The sequence below is a fragment of the Sphaeramia orbicularis genome, chromosome 18 (assembly GCF_902148855.1).
Source record: "Sphaeramia orbicularis chromosome 18, fSphaOr1.1, whole genome shotgun sequence".
NCBI lineage: Eukaryota > Metazoa > Chordata > Actinopteri > Kurtiformes > Apogonidae > Sphaeramia > Sphaeramia orbicularis.
In genome coordinates, this window is record NC_043974.1 from 33,484,516 (window position 1) to 33,498,235 (window position 13,720).

The 13,720-nt window shown below is 37.7% G+C and overlaps 1 protein-coding gene across 2 annotated transcripts; it reads left to right on the forward strand.

Moving 5' to 3' along the window:
- The first annotated feature begins 3,321 nt into the window (after positions 1–3,321).
- On the forward strand, positions 3,322–11,659 carry bcl6b (BCL6B transcription repressor). Of its 2 annotated transcripts, none has more exons than XM_030162004.1 (12): positions 3,322–3,454; positions 3,953–4,026; positions 4,715–4,917; positions 5,713–5,961; positions 6,079–6,213; positions 7,489–7,681; positions 7,789–7,976; positions 8,056–8,159; positions 8,260–8,403; positions 8,985–9,115; positions 9,444–9,581; positions 10,833–11,659. In XM_030162004.1, the coding sequence occupies exons 3-12, from the start codon at positions 4,715–4,717 to the stop codon at positions 10,971–10,973; spliced, it is 1,626 nt and encodes a 541-aa protein (XP_030017864.1). In that variant the 5' UTR covers positions 3,322–3,454; positions 3,953–4,026; the 3' UTR covers positions 10,974–11,659. The 2 variants fall into 2 exon arrangements, with proteins under 2 accessions (XP_030017864.1, XP_030017865.1); XM_030162005.1 differs by having other exon boundaries at positions 8,296–8,403.
- Positions 11,660–13,720: the final 2,061 nt, after the last annotated feature.

The following is a 13,720-nucleotide window of genomic DNA, read 5'->3' on the forward strand; positions in this document are numbered from 1 at the left end:
ACATTTTTAAGAAAACTCATGCTCGTCTTTTGCTGTGCTAGCCACAGGATGTAGTTGTTTTGCAAACAAAAAAGATGTTGGGGGACAATGTGTTTTGATGGAACATTTGCACGTGTTAAAATGACAAAATCGATAGAAAAGAAAACAGCACACAAAAAATCATCCTTAGGCAGGGTACACACATAAGGATTTTCTAAATCTGAAGAGATTCTTTATCTGTTACAGACCCCACACATGAAGATAGAAAAATCAGGCATTGAACAGTTTTGATCGTACTGTGTGTGGTGTGCTTTGTTGAGATTATCGGAGCACGCCATGCAGAGTACGATCAAAACTGTTCAATGCCTGATAACAATTCTGTTCCACCACTGATCTAGAATCTAGTCCTCCAAGCCAGAAATCTCATGTGATCAAACGTGATCTAACAAAAATGAAGAAGATGCATAGCAACAACTGAAAAACACAACATGCAACATGGAAGAGGACATACGAGAGGCGGGAATGATGGTGTTCTTGGGACTATTTTTGACGTGAAAATCCCAAACTCAAAAAAAGAAACAGGTCAGGTTGCCCATGCTTGTTTTTATTTATGCCTGCTTCCTTGTTCCTCAGTCAGCTCGCGTCTTAATTGGCTGCATTCTGTTCCAAGTCACAATTCATGGAGTCATGACTTGGGAGTCATTGGCATTCCTCAAACACGTGAAGATTTTTGGTCGTAAATATTGAAAAAGTTTAATATTTATGATTTTCAGCCCTGACCCGTTTTGGAGCTGATTATTGGGACAAATTCACTCTTAACATACCTCAGACCGTAGGATAATCTTATAGGATAATCTTATAAGACATAAAATAATCTGGCATTTGCTGTCCTTGGTTGGGAAGAGGGAAAATTGGGACAAAAAGCGCGATTATCTTTATATGTGTACACTGCTTTAGTTGTTTTTCTGTCATGGTGCACTGGTGCGTTACTGCTGACCCCTCCTTCAGACTAATTACCATTATCACCTGCTGGCACCGCACCTGGAGCAGGTCTCCATCAGGGCCCCATATACGAAGCTCCTCTGCGCCAGTGCGGTGCCAGATCATTGTCACTCCTCCATAGACTGACCCGGACTCTCATATCATTCCTCACTGCCATTACTTGGACATTCTCACCATCACCCTGATCCTCATCACCCTGTGGACTCTGCAATATCTTCCTATAGGTGTTGTGTTGTTTCTTTATTTTATTTTCTGTTAATAAAACACCTTAGTCCCTTCAGTGCTGTTCATATGAGTCCAGTCATTCACTCTGTAATGATAGTTTTTAAAGTTCAGTTGGACTGGTTTTGTTCTTGAACACATTTTGTCTCATCCAAAAGACTTCATCACTTCTCTGAAGAGTTTTTACTTCTGTTGCAACATGATGTTATATGATAAGTGCTAACTGACTACGTAAAATGGTAAATTTCATCAAGCATTATATAACAAAGTTATTTTAAGTCTTGTTAGTGGAGCTTAGGAACCACAACTACAGTGGAGATGTATGTCAGGAAAAAAATGTGTTTTATCAAGTAAAAAGAAAGTAAACGTCTGGATCAGCAGCGGAGTGAGGTGTTAGTCAAAGCCCAACACAGCAGACATCAAACCTTCTATTGGACCTGAGATCTGATTAATATAAGAAAAAACTAAAGGATTTATTAGATGTTTCAAATAAATCAGCTGAGACCAGAAGGAGTCATGGAAAAAATATAATTATAGTATTAGATCATTATGTATTATCGTATTTTTAAAGAAAAGTCAAAGAACAGTCTATTGGAGCCAGGGCTTTTTGGAGAAGCATTTAGTGCAGGGGTGCCCAACCCTGGTCCTTGAGAGCTACCATCCTGCATGTTTTAGATCAGGGGTGTCCAATCCTGGTCTTGGAGGGCTGGTATCCTTCATGTTTTAGATGTTTCCCTCTTCCAGCACACCTGGCAGTCGTTATCAGGCTTCTGCAGAGCTTGATGATAGGCTTATCATTTGAATCAGGTGTGTTGGAAGAGGGATACATCTAAAACATGCAGGATAGTAGCTCTCGAGGACCAGGGTTGGACACACCTGATTGTGGTATTGTAACTGTAACATTTTCCCAGATTGGTTTCATTTTAGATCTGAGATCCTTGGCCCTTGGTAACAATGTCCCTAAAAACAACCAACCAACGTCCAGTGCAAAACCGACTCTTAACACAAACTTAATTTACACACAAGAACATCTTTACCTTTTAATTGGTGTTATTATTAACAATGGTTGTTAGAATATTATATATTCTATTTTAATTGTATAGACTATAATTTGAATATGGTGAAAAAGAAGTTAGATGACTGACAATCTGCATAGAAAATCAGAATAAAAAGCTTATTTTCAGAATTTGGTAAAACAGACCAACAGATACATTGTATGTATTGTAATTGCATATGAAATTTTTGTGTATTTGAAAGTTTTGTCCTGGTTTCATGTGGGTCATTTGTTACCAATGGCTAACATGTCCAAGCTAACAGTATTTAGTGTTGTTATTGTAAAGGAGCAGAAGAGACATACTAAGGAACAGAAATAACTTTTGGAAAAACAACCCGTTTCCTTCATAGAAATCAGTGAACAGGCTGCTAAAATACTAAGTTAACCAAGGCTGCTGTTAGCTTTGAAACTTAAACATATGCAAATTTTACATATTGAACCTTTAACTTACACAAATTTAACATTACCAAACTAATAAACTATCCTGAGTGCATGATAATTCATAAATTAAACAAATATGAATGTGATATCACAAATAAAATAAACTTAGTGACTTTAAATTGTATGATTTGTCTCAGATTCATATTTGTTTCATGTGTATGTGAATTACCTTAAATGTAGTTTAAGTTAAAATTGTGTAATCCATAAGCTTAATTTTACAACAAAAAGCTAGCTATAAGTGTAGCACAGTTTGTTTATCCAACAATTAGTCTTCTAGCTTCCTCTCAGACAGTTTCCTCTGTCCTGGAGGGTTTAAGGGTAGGAAAGCGTTGGTGGCGGGAGGTTGATGTTCTCTGTACAACCAGGCGTGGACCACGTCTCCCCAAGGGTCCTCATATATATTTTTTCAACACAGCCCAGAGACACACTTTGCTTTCCTGCCATTACTTTACTTCGATCTATGGGGGTTTAGAAAAACTAATAGCCCACTAAAAATACTAGGAGCCCAGGCCAGGGTCTTTCCTGCGCTGCTTCCAGTGTACGCGTGGGCCATTGAGGAAAGAGGAAACAAGCAGCCCTGGTCGAATGGGGGCTTCCTGCACAACATTATAAAGAGGCGTCTTCCTCCTGCTTGGATCACAGTCTGATCGGAGTCACAGGAGGCTGATGGTACAGGCTCTGAACCTTCAGAGGAGACTGAGACCAGGGCTTTGACGCCACTTTGGTGAACGTTACATCTCGTCCCTGCTGGTCGGGGTAAGTTGGGACACGATTTTCTAAGTGTAACGCCTCTAAATGACATGGGATCTTTGATAAGAACTTTGCAAATGGGAGGTGATTTGGTTATTTTTAAGCAGAAATTCTTAAACTTGAACCTCCGCCCTTTTCATAGAATTTAGGATTAGGATTCTAAAAGAAGAAAATGCATGTATTAGACTTAATGTGAAAGGGAACATCTTCAATTTTCTGTTAACGTGGCTAAAAAACAAACTAAACTACTAATGTAACCTGAATCCTTAAATGTGTCCTTGTGGATGTTAAAATGTAAAGATATAACAGTTACATTATAATTCTAGTTAAAAGATTCAAATAAAGGTTAGATTTTTTAAAATATAATTTAGGTTATGTAGCTATTAAATGTCCATAAATACACAAGTGGTTCAATTTATTTCATATCTCGAATATTTTATGTCTTTGTTGTAACTTAGTTTTCTTTCAGATAAAGTTAATAATTCAGTTTTTTTCTTTACACAGGTACGAGTAGGGAGCTGGTCTCACCTAATAGTGTCTGGGACACTCCATCTATTTATTCTACCAGTTACACACAGGTAGGTCACTACTGGACATCAGTAGAAAAATGTCTGTTCATGCAAACATAACATGCAAGTGTATGATCTGTGTGCAAAATGTTATATCTGTTCCCAAGATTTTATTTGTTGAGCCAAGAGAATTAGCATAAAAACCCTCCAATAAGCAGCTTGAGGGGAAAAAGACCTTGTTAGTTCCATCTAAGTGCATTTAATTCATTTCATTAAGTATCTGAACAGTGTATTTTTTTGCAATAATGTGCACAATATGAAGCTGTGATTTATACCTTCTTAAATGGATGGTTTATCTCCTCAAAAATACCTATAATATAATGAGGAACTGGCAGTAAAAGTGGACAGGAAGGTTATTTATGTGCAACTTCACTCTTCTCATGATGCACTATAGGTTATATCTATTGAAACAATGGAAAATACTGGTTTATGAGCATTACTCACCTCTTTTTATCATATTTTTTAATAGTTCTTTCTGTTTGTGCTGACTTAAGATAGCTAATTCTGTTGATTTATTTTATTATTTTTTATCTTGTATTCCTTTCTTGATCCTATTGTAACAAGTTTGCATTTATAATGTATTTTATCTCACTCTTTTGCTGTTTGTTCAGTCTGATTATTGGCTCATCATGCACTTTGACCTGCATGAAGCACTTTATGAAAAAACACAGATCGATAACACTTTTCTCCTTCTCAGATGAGCCTAATGGAGGCAGTGGAAGGATACAGGGTGAGAGCTGGAGCACCGGCTGAAGGATACATAAAGGAGTTCACTCGCCATTCCAATGACGTCCTACTGAACCTGAATGAACTCCGACACAGAAACATCCTGACCGACACCACCCTGCTCATCAGGAACCAACGGCTGCAGGCGCACTGTGCTGTGCTGGTGGCCTGCAGGTTGGTATTCACACAAAGTCTAGACTCTCTAATCGCTCTAATGATCCAACTCATTTTGGTTTCTGATGCAATTTCCACTTGAGATAAGCAGCAGAGGTAGGTGGGAACTAACAGAATAGGACACACAGTTTATACTTTTACTCATTTAACTTTTACTTTCTGCTCCTTATGTTTGCCAAAAAAGTCTCATTGATTTAGTTTTAATGTATTTGAGAGTAATTTTATATTGTGCAAGATACAAATTACATTAAAGACATAACAAAAAAAAAAGATGAAACAAGATGAAAATGAAACAAAAAGATCCAACAAAACTAAAATAACTAACAGAAAAATGACATAATAGATATAACAAGATAAAAAGAATTTGAAACAAGATGAAAATGAAAGTAAAACATGCAACAAAGCTAAAATAAAATCACAAGATGTAAAAAGACAGAAGGGACATAAAATTTCAGCACAACAAAAACAAAATGACCCAAAAGGAGCAACAAAATGCAAACAGGAAATTAAAAAAAACCAGCAAGATGAAAACAAAACAACCTGAAAGATGTAAAACAATGTAAAAGATATGAGTAAAAACTGAAAACACTCTGAAGCAAAGTTAGTATGCATTATTTTCATTGGTTTGCTTCTTATTTGATTTAACATAAGAATAATTTATTTGTCTTCACTTTTTATTAATATGATGGGACATTCAGTTCATCTGCACAAAAACACTAGAAATATTCTCCAAATGACAAATAATGTATGGACTTGTACCACTTCATATTCATATCTTCTTGGTCTCGTCTCTAGTGGGTTCTTCTACTCGCTCTACTCCCGCCATGCTCTGCTTCACGGTGGCGGCAGCAGCGTTGACCAGCCAATGACCGTGTCCCTCCCCAACACCTTGGACCCGTCTAGCGTCTCCCTGCTGCTGGACTTCATGTACACCGCCCGCCTCCCACTGACTCCCAGCATCGTCCCAGGTGTCCTCGCCGTCGCCACCTATCTGCAGATGGACCATGTGGCTGACACCTGCCGGGACTTCATGCAGATGCACTGGTGAGAGAGAAGAAAACCTGCATCAGAGGACGCAGATTAAAACGAAAAGGAATGTGTTTTACAGAGAGGTTTTGTGTTTGATAACTTTGATAACTGGCGATTTTCTTATTTTTTCAGCAGCGACAACATAAACATTAGACGTCCACAGGTGGAGCTGGACTCCAGGGTCTCTGTTTCCTTTGTCGCCCCCAAAGAAGGGGATCTGCCCAAACCAGGACTGAAGGTTTTACTCCCAGTGCCAGGGACGACCAGGTAAAACACAATTCTGTTTACTGAAAACTGTCTTATGAGTGTTTTACTGTCCCTGTGTTGAACATCTGGTAAAAATATTTATATATAATAGCAAATATATTATCAGTCAACATGCATTTTGTATTATGGTCCAGTTCATTTATTTAGAAACACACTGGTAGATGGACAGTTCATTTAAAGGTGATAAATATGTGAGGTTTCCTGATCAATATTGTTATATATATGTGTGTGTGTGTGTGTGTGTGTGAAAAAGGCTAAATATGCAATTTGTTTTTGCATATTTATGTTTCTTCTTCTAAAAAAAAAAAAAAAAAAAGGATCTAGAGACAGTGCCTCCCACCCAAAACGTTCAGTCTGTTCTGATTAGTTGATAATGACATATAGGAAAGTGAAGTCCCACCCCTTCAGCTGTGCACCATATTATCTACAGGAATCAATGGCAATGGCAATGGCGAGAAATGAATAATTTTTGATTCCGCTTTAATTATGCTATCAGTTTGATGAATTTAGAAGATAAGTTTACAAGTCAAGAAAGTCAGTTTGTTATAAAACTGTTGGAGTATCAGACTGTGAAAGTATGCAAATATAAAGTCTACGCATCCAGATGTTTCATAAATGGTGTCATTTTAACTGTCTCTGTCCATGAACTGTTCTGAGTTGCTGAAGATTTCACCACAGCTTCATCATCATGACCAGACTTTTAGTAATTTTCACTTCCTGTAATTCTGTTAAATTTATTGAGGTAATTTCCATTTTGATGTTTGTGGTGTTACTTGAATCACATGCAGTTCAGTATTATTACCACAAAATATGACTTTCATGACTCATAAAATGATCTTTTAAAGTGTCAGATGAATATCATATAACATGAACACATCATAAATCCCCATGGGTCACAACAGAAGAAGTAGGACTTCACTGTGGTATAGGTCCTCATCAGGGGACATAAGAATCTGAGAAACACCTCTGAGTGCAGGATAGTTAAAATAGGTTTTATGGTTTCCAGTAAACTAGGAAAATCATTATATTTACATGTCACCTCTTTGTCATGTTTGAGCCAGAACTTTGGAATTGGTGATAAGTGGCACAAGATATATAAAAACTCTAGAATTTTATTTCATGTGTCTTTAAATAACACACACTAACACACTGAACTGCCTCGACTGCTGTAGTTCTGCTTGTTCTGAATTTATTTCACCGTTTACAGCCTCGGTTTGCGTGTTTGTTTGCTGACAGGTTTAGCTCATTACAGCACTTCCTCTGTTTTTCCTGCAGGGTCCCTGTGGAGGGTGGGGGCTCTCTGAAGCCAGGGGCTTTCCCGACCTGCCAGCCTGGGTCAAAGGAGCTAAAAGGAGAGCCTGACTCCCCCCTCCTGGGCCCCCCCACACCGTCTCCGGACAGTCCTGCTCGCTCCAGCTGCCAACCCAACTCTCCAGCCGAATCCAACACCTGCAACAAGAACCTTATGGTGTGTTTAAGGGCCAGTGGGAACATTAAAAACCAACAGTTAAGTCAAAGTTGTGTTGTTTTTTATGAATCCAAACTCAGTGACCGGGTTTTGTTTGTTTTTTTCAGAGTGAGACCAAACCGACTTTGGACCCAAAAGCCTGCAACTGGAAAAAGTACAAGTACATCGTCCTGAATCCTCTGTTTGCTGCGACTACGGTGAAGGAAGAGGAGGCAGAGGAACCCCAGCGTCACACTGTGACCCCAAAAACTCCCCCAGAGGCGTGGTCTGGAGAAGTGCCTGGTCAGATTGATAGGTAACGTCACATCATGTTTTATAAAACCAGATGATCTCAAACAGCACAGAGTGTTTTCCAACCATTGTGCCTCCATCAGACAGGGGCAGGCCTCCTGCTACGAGGGTTCTGGCCGAGCCCCTCCCCTCGGGCCACCTCCCTCTGTGGACCAACCAACAGTGCCCCCCACTCAGGAGGGAACAGGTAGGTCCAGCCCCGAACCACAGACATTGTATTATTCCAAAGAGGCATGTTCCCATGAGCTAGATATGATTAATTTTTGCTTTTTTACCTCCTTCCTCAGTCTCACCATGCTCCATTTTCCCCAAACTGCTCCCAGCTGATCCAGAAACTCACCTTCAGAACCAGCACATCATCAAAAGAGAAAACTACTTTGTACCGTTTTGCTATTCAGGAAACTCTGGAGGAACCAAGACAGTCTGTTCAGGTGAAACAAAAACTCTCTACTCTCCACTCTAAATAAATACCTTATTACAGTTATTCTCTTGCATGAAAACGGACTAAAATGAAACTCGTGAAAAAATGGTTTCATTTACTGAATAAAACCAAAAACAGGGAACATTTGTTGTTGGCATGTTCCCTTTAAATCAAGATTTTTCTTATAAAACCTGAAAAATGAAAACAATCAGTATCATCTTTCTTTGCCAAGTATGTAAACACATACAAGGAATCCTTTGTCAGTAGATTTTGACTCTTTAGTAAAATGTAATAAAGTAAAATAAGAAAGAAAGACACAGTATCAACTTATGTAAAGTTGTTGTGCAATTGTGGATAATAAAGCAGAGTGGTAACTATGCATTAATGAGACTGCTGTGGGGAAGAAACTAGACAAACAAAAAAAAGTCAATTCTTCAAAATAAGTAACACATCTTATGCATATGCAAAAATAACCAAAAGTAAACTTAAATTTATAAAATAAGTAAATAAGGACCAAAGCTAGTGGGAGCATCAAAAGTATAATTAGAACTATAGTGGCTCCCTTTGTAACTGTGACCTTTGACCTTTCAGGTGACAAACCATACCGCTGTAATGTCTGCGGCGCCCAGTTCAACCGACCGGCAAACCTGAAGACTCACTCTCGCATCCACTCTGGAGAGAAACCCTATCGCTGTGACACTTGTGGAGCCCGGTTTGTTCAGGTGAGATCAAACTCTGGTTTATGGTTAAATGAAACAAACAGCTCTGGATGCAGTAATTAACGCAGGAGAGCTACAATTAGGATTACAGTACACAATTTACCGTGTAATTACCCTTCACAGTAGATGTTTTAGCAGGAAAAACACAATCTATCCTAACAACATTACTGAAAGTTTTCCTTCAGCACACCACAAATGTAAACCTGGAACTGATGCACATACATTAAATGCATCCATTGTGACTCAAAATCATTATTGAGTGTAAATCTCCGTGGTGACAGAGGTTTACCGAGGCCAATGTGTCCAACCTCATCCTGTTTTCTTGCTTTAGGTTGCCCACCTCAGGGCCCACGTCCTGATCCACACTGGGGAGAAACCCTACCCCTGTCACACCTGTGGAACCCGCTTCCGCCACCTGCAGACCCTGAAGAGTCACCTACGCATCCACACTGGAGAAAAGCCATACACCGTGAGTCCACATCGGGTTTAAACCTTTTAACATGCATCATTTACTTGAGGGTCATAAGAGGAGAATAACAATAGTAATATTTAGTATAATGGTAAAAATTCTGACTACGATAACAATAACAACAATGACAAAGCAAACAATTGTTTGCTTGTTGTTAAAAATATTAAAGATAACATCAGTAATAACAATTATGTTGTGAGGCATGATAATAACAATATTATATTAATAATGTTAAAGGTAACAATAATGCTAACAGTTGCGATTATAATAACAATAGTAAGAAAGATTAAAATCTTAATGATAATGAGAAGTTATGTTGATTTTAAACACAAACACTAATGATAGCAATAATAACAAGTAGTTCCAGGCACAACAAACCCCGCCCCTCGCATGTATTGTAGCTTATTTTGGCATCGATCCAGCTGATGTCATCATGTCTATGCATGTGGTGATGTCAGCATATCAGTTGCCTCTATATATGTGCCAAGTTTGAAGTAAATTGAAACAAAATTGATGTTTTCATAGACATTTGAAATTTCGCACATTATAAGTAAATGGGAGGAAAAAAAGATGAAAAAAATTCATTAAAAATGTGAACTTTGACCTACTGTTCCCAAAATGTAATGACATCTATTCTGGGTCACTGGCAATCTATAACCCCAATTTAGTATGAATTCAACCAATAGTTTTGCTGCTACATACATTTGAAATGTCGTCCATTATAAGTAAACGGGGGGGTTAATTCATAAAAAATTTAAACTTTGACCTATTTTTCCCAAAATGTATCGACATTTATTCAAAAACTATCTCTTAGGCATTTTGGAAGCAAAGATAACAATTTAAATCAAATGATCCGATGCAATGCAAAGATATTTATCACTTTATAAAACTACATTATAACATTAGTCATTATTGTTTTATAGCCCAGACCCCTGTTAGAAAAGAAACACCTGAATTCATCCTGTCCCAATACTTTTGTCCACATAGTGTATGTCTGAAAGTGGCTGGTGTCATTATCGTGGTGATGTGGCCTTTAGCAATTTTAAAAATATGTCTTGGTGTGGAGAGGTGAAGTCCTTCAGATGCTACATTCTAGTTCCTGTGTCTGAAATGTTACCTAAACCAGGCTGAACTGTGACCCCAGCCTTTAAATAAGTCAGAACTAAAGCCTCATGTAAAACTCCTAAACTTTGATCCATATTTTCCTCCGTCGGTTCCTCTCTTCTCACCGGTCGTGTCTTTGTTTTTCAGTGTGAGAAGTGTGACCTCCACTTCCGCCATAAGAGCCAGCTGCGTCTCCACCTCCGGCAGAAACACGGGGCCATCACTAACACCAAGATCCGATACAAGATCCTGACCGAGCCCTACCAGCCCCTTCTGCAGGCCTGTTGAGGATGCCTGACCTTTGACCCCTAGGCTGCCACTGGTCTCAGTCATGACAGATGAAAACATGTTGAATGAAGTAGAAATTAACCATGCATTTTCAGTATGAGGGTATTTTAGGAGTTGGTTTAACGGAAGGTTATATAAAAAGTTAAAATGGACGTAAGTTAGATTCAGTATTCTTGAATGATGATGATGAACTGGGTGCAGATTATGTTAAAGGATGTGATTTTAAAGGTTTGTGAAGTGAAAGAAAAGAGGAATGTGAGACATGAGAGACCTTTTAATGTGAGATGTTAGATGGAAATAGAGAATGTGAACATTTTAAAGAAGGATTATGCAGGTTTTATAACGAAGGAGTAGTGGATTTAGAAATAAAGACAGAGGAAGCACTTAACCGGAGTGTAGATTCTAAAGATTGTGTGTAAAGTTTATTTAACTCAGATGTAGTTTAACCTTTGGGCCTGGGGCCTGATTCTGCTTTGACAAACTGAAGATATTTGTGCTTTTAATCCAAGCAGGTGAAGAACTTGGTTGTCTAATACAGAACACAAATGAACATTGTTTCCTGATAAATAAAGCTGTAAGCAATTGGATGGTTGTTAATAATATAAAAAAAAAAAATAGTTGGAGTTAATTTGCTGGACAAAGATGTTTTTCTACATTTTAAATTAAATCTTTTATAATCAATTGGAGTTTGGTGTTTGTTGTGTGGTTTCATTTCATTTTCTGTGTTAAAACGAGGTGAAATTATCCGTAAAAGTCTGTGTTTGCAGATTATCTGATGTTTAGAATCCCGACGCTCCTGCCTCCCTTCCCTCCTCCGGCTTTTCTCTTCCCTCAACTTCCTTCCTGTCATTAACACGATCTTTACCCATGAATCACGTCTTCAGTCAAATTTATCCCGCCGTTTTTTTTTTTTTTTAAAGGTTCTTATTTTTTTTGGAGTTGAAACAATGAGGCGTAGGGCACCTGTTTCCTCGTTAATGGTACGTTCACCACCCGCCGTCAACACGTGCTCCTGCCTCCTGGTGCTTCCTGAGGGGACGAGGTGACTTAATGGGGGGGTGGCAGACCCTGGTGAACTCTCCCACCCTCTGTCGTCCCCTCTTCCTGCTCCCTGAACACTTATTGAGTATTGTCCACACTCTGCAGACAAACGTTGAAAGGTTGACGGGACTTTCCAACATCTTCCACTAAATAAACCTGTGACATAGATCACTGGGTTCAAACATACGGCCCATGGACCAAAACCAGCCCACCAAAGAGTTCAGTCTGGCCTGTGGGATGAATTTGTGAAATGCAAGAAACACTCTGAAGATATTAACAGTCACTGGTGTCAGTTGTAGTCCAGGTTCCACATACAGACCAATATGATCTAAAGTGGGTCAGACCAGTAACATAATAACAATAACTATAAATTTTTCTCTTTGTTTTAGTATAAAAAAAGCAAAATTACATGATGAAAATGTTTACATCTATACACTATCCTTTAAAAAAAATGTGAATTATCTCAACAACCGTAAACAATCTGAAATTTCTTAAGAAAAATGTGGAATTTTAATAATATTCTGCCTGTTGTGTGTAGTTAACTGACCTTCCTCAAATAAGTTCCAATATTATTTTTTCTGCTTTTTTAGGAAACAAAAAAAAACTTAACCAGAAACTGAGTAGATGATTTAGGGAAAAAAAATAATTTTTGTCCAAAAAAATCACTCCAGCAAATGTTTTAGGAAGGTGATGATATTGATGAAACTGCACTTTTTTTTTTTTTAAAGAAATTTCAGGTTTATTTTATTCTTGTTTTTTAAAGGATAGGTTGTTTTCATAATGTAATTTGACTTTTTTCACTCTAAAACGAAGAGAAAAGTTTGGAGTTGACATTATTTACAGATGATTAGATTAGATTAGATTAGATTAAATTAAATTAGATTAAATTAGATTAGATTAGACTTTATTGATCCCACAACAGGGAAATTCAACGGTTAATGTAGCAATAGAATAAAGCGCAAGAAGAAAAGTGTACATGCATAAAGAGAGTGAATAAAAACAAAGAATATAAGATCAAAATTGTAACCAAAAAACGATACAGACTATATACATGTATACAATAGAGTGGAATTATTATTATTATGTTATTATTATTATACTGGTCTGACCCATTTGAGATCATATTGGTCTGAATGTAATCTCTGAACTATGATACAGATGTTTGTACTTCCATTCTGCTCAGAAGTCGTTTCAGGTTTGTCAGAACTGAGGGTTTTCTGGGGAACAGTTTTTAGGAAGTGAATATGACATAGTTATGTCATGAAGTGGATGTTACTGGAAACTTTGCATTTATTCTATAGGAAGTTCAAGAAGTCCTTGACAGCAGCTCAATTCCTTCCGTAAACTGAACTCTCAGGTTGTTTTGAAGAATTATCCCCGTCTTCGTAATGCAGAAAATGAGGAAACCAAACTGTCGTAGAACCAGAAGACACAAGAAACATTTGACCCACTTTCCGGATGACAAAAATAACAGTGGTTTGATCTAATTTTATTGCATATTTTAGTCTTTAATAACATTTTAAACACACAAATGAAAGCAAAAATAATGTACAATACATACAGTCCAGTGTAACAGTCCTATTCAATCTGTATGTTTGTTGTTTTTTAAGGGTTGAAGTGATTATACATATTTATTTCTCTATCTTTTCTTCACATACATCAAGATAATACAGGAAATATGTTCACAGCCTTAAAGGACGCACAAA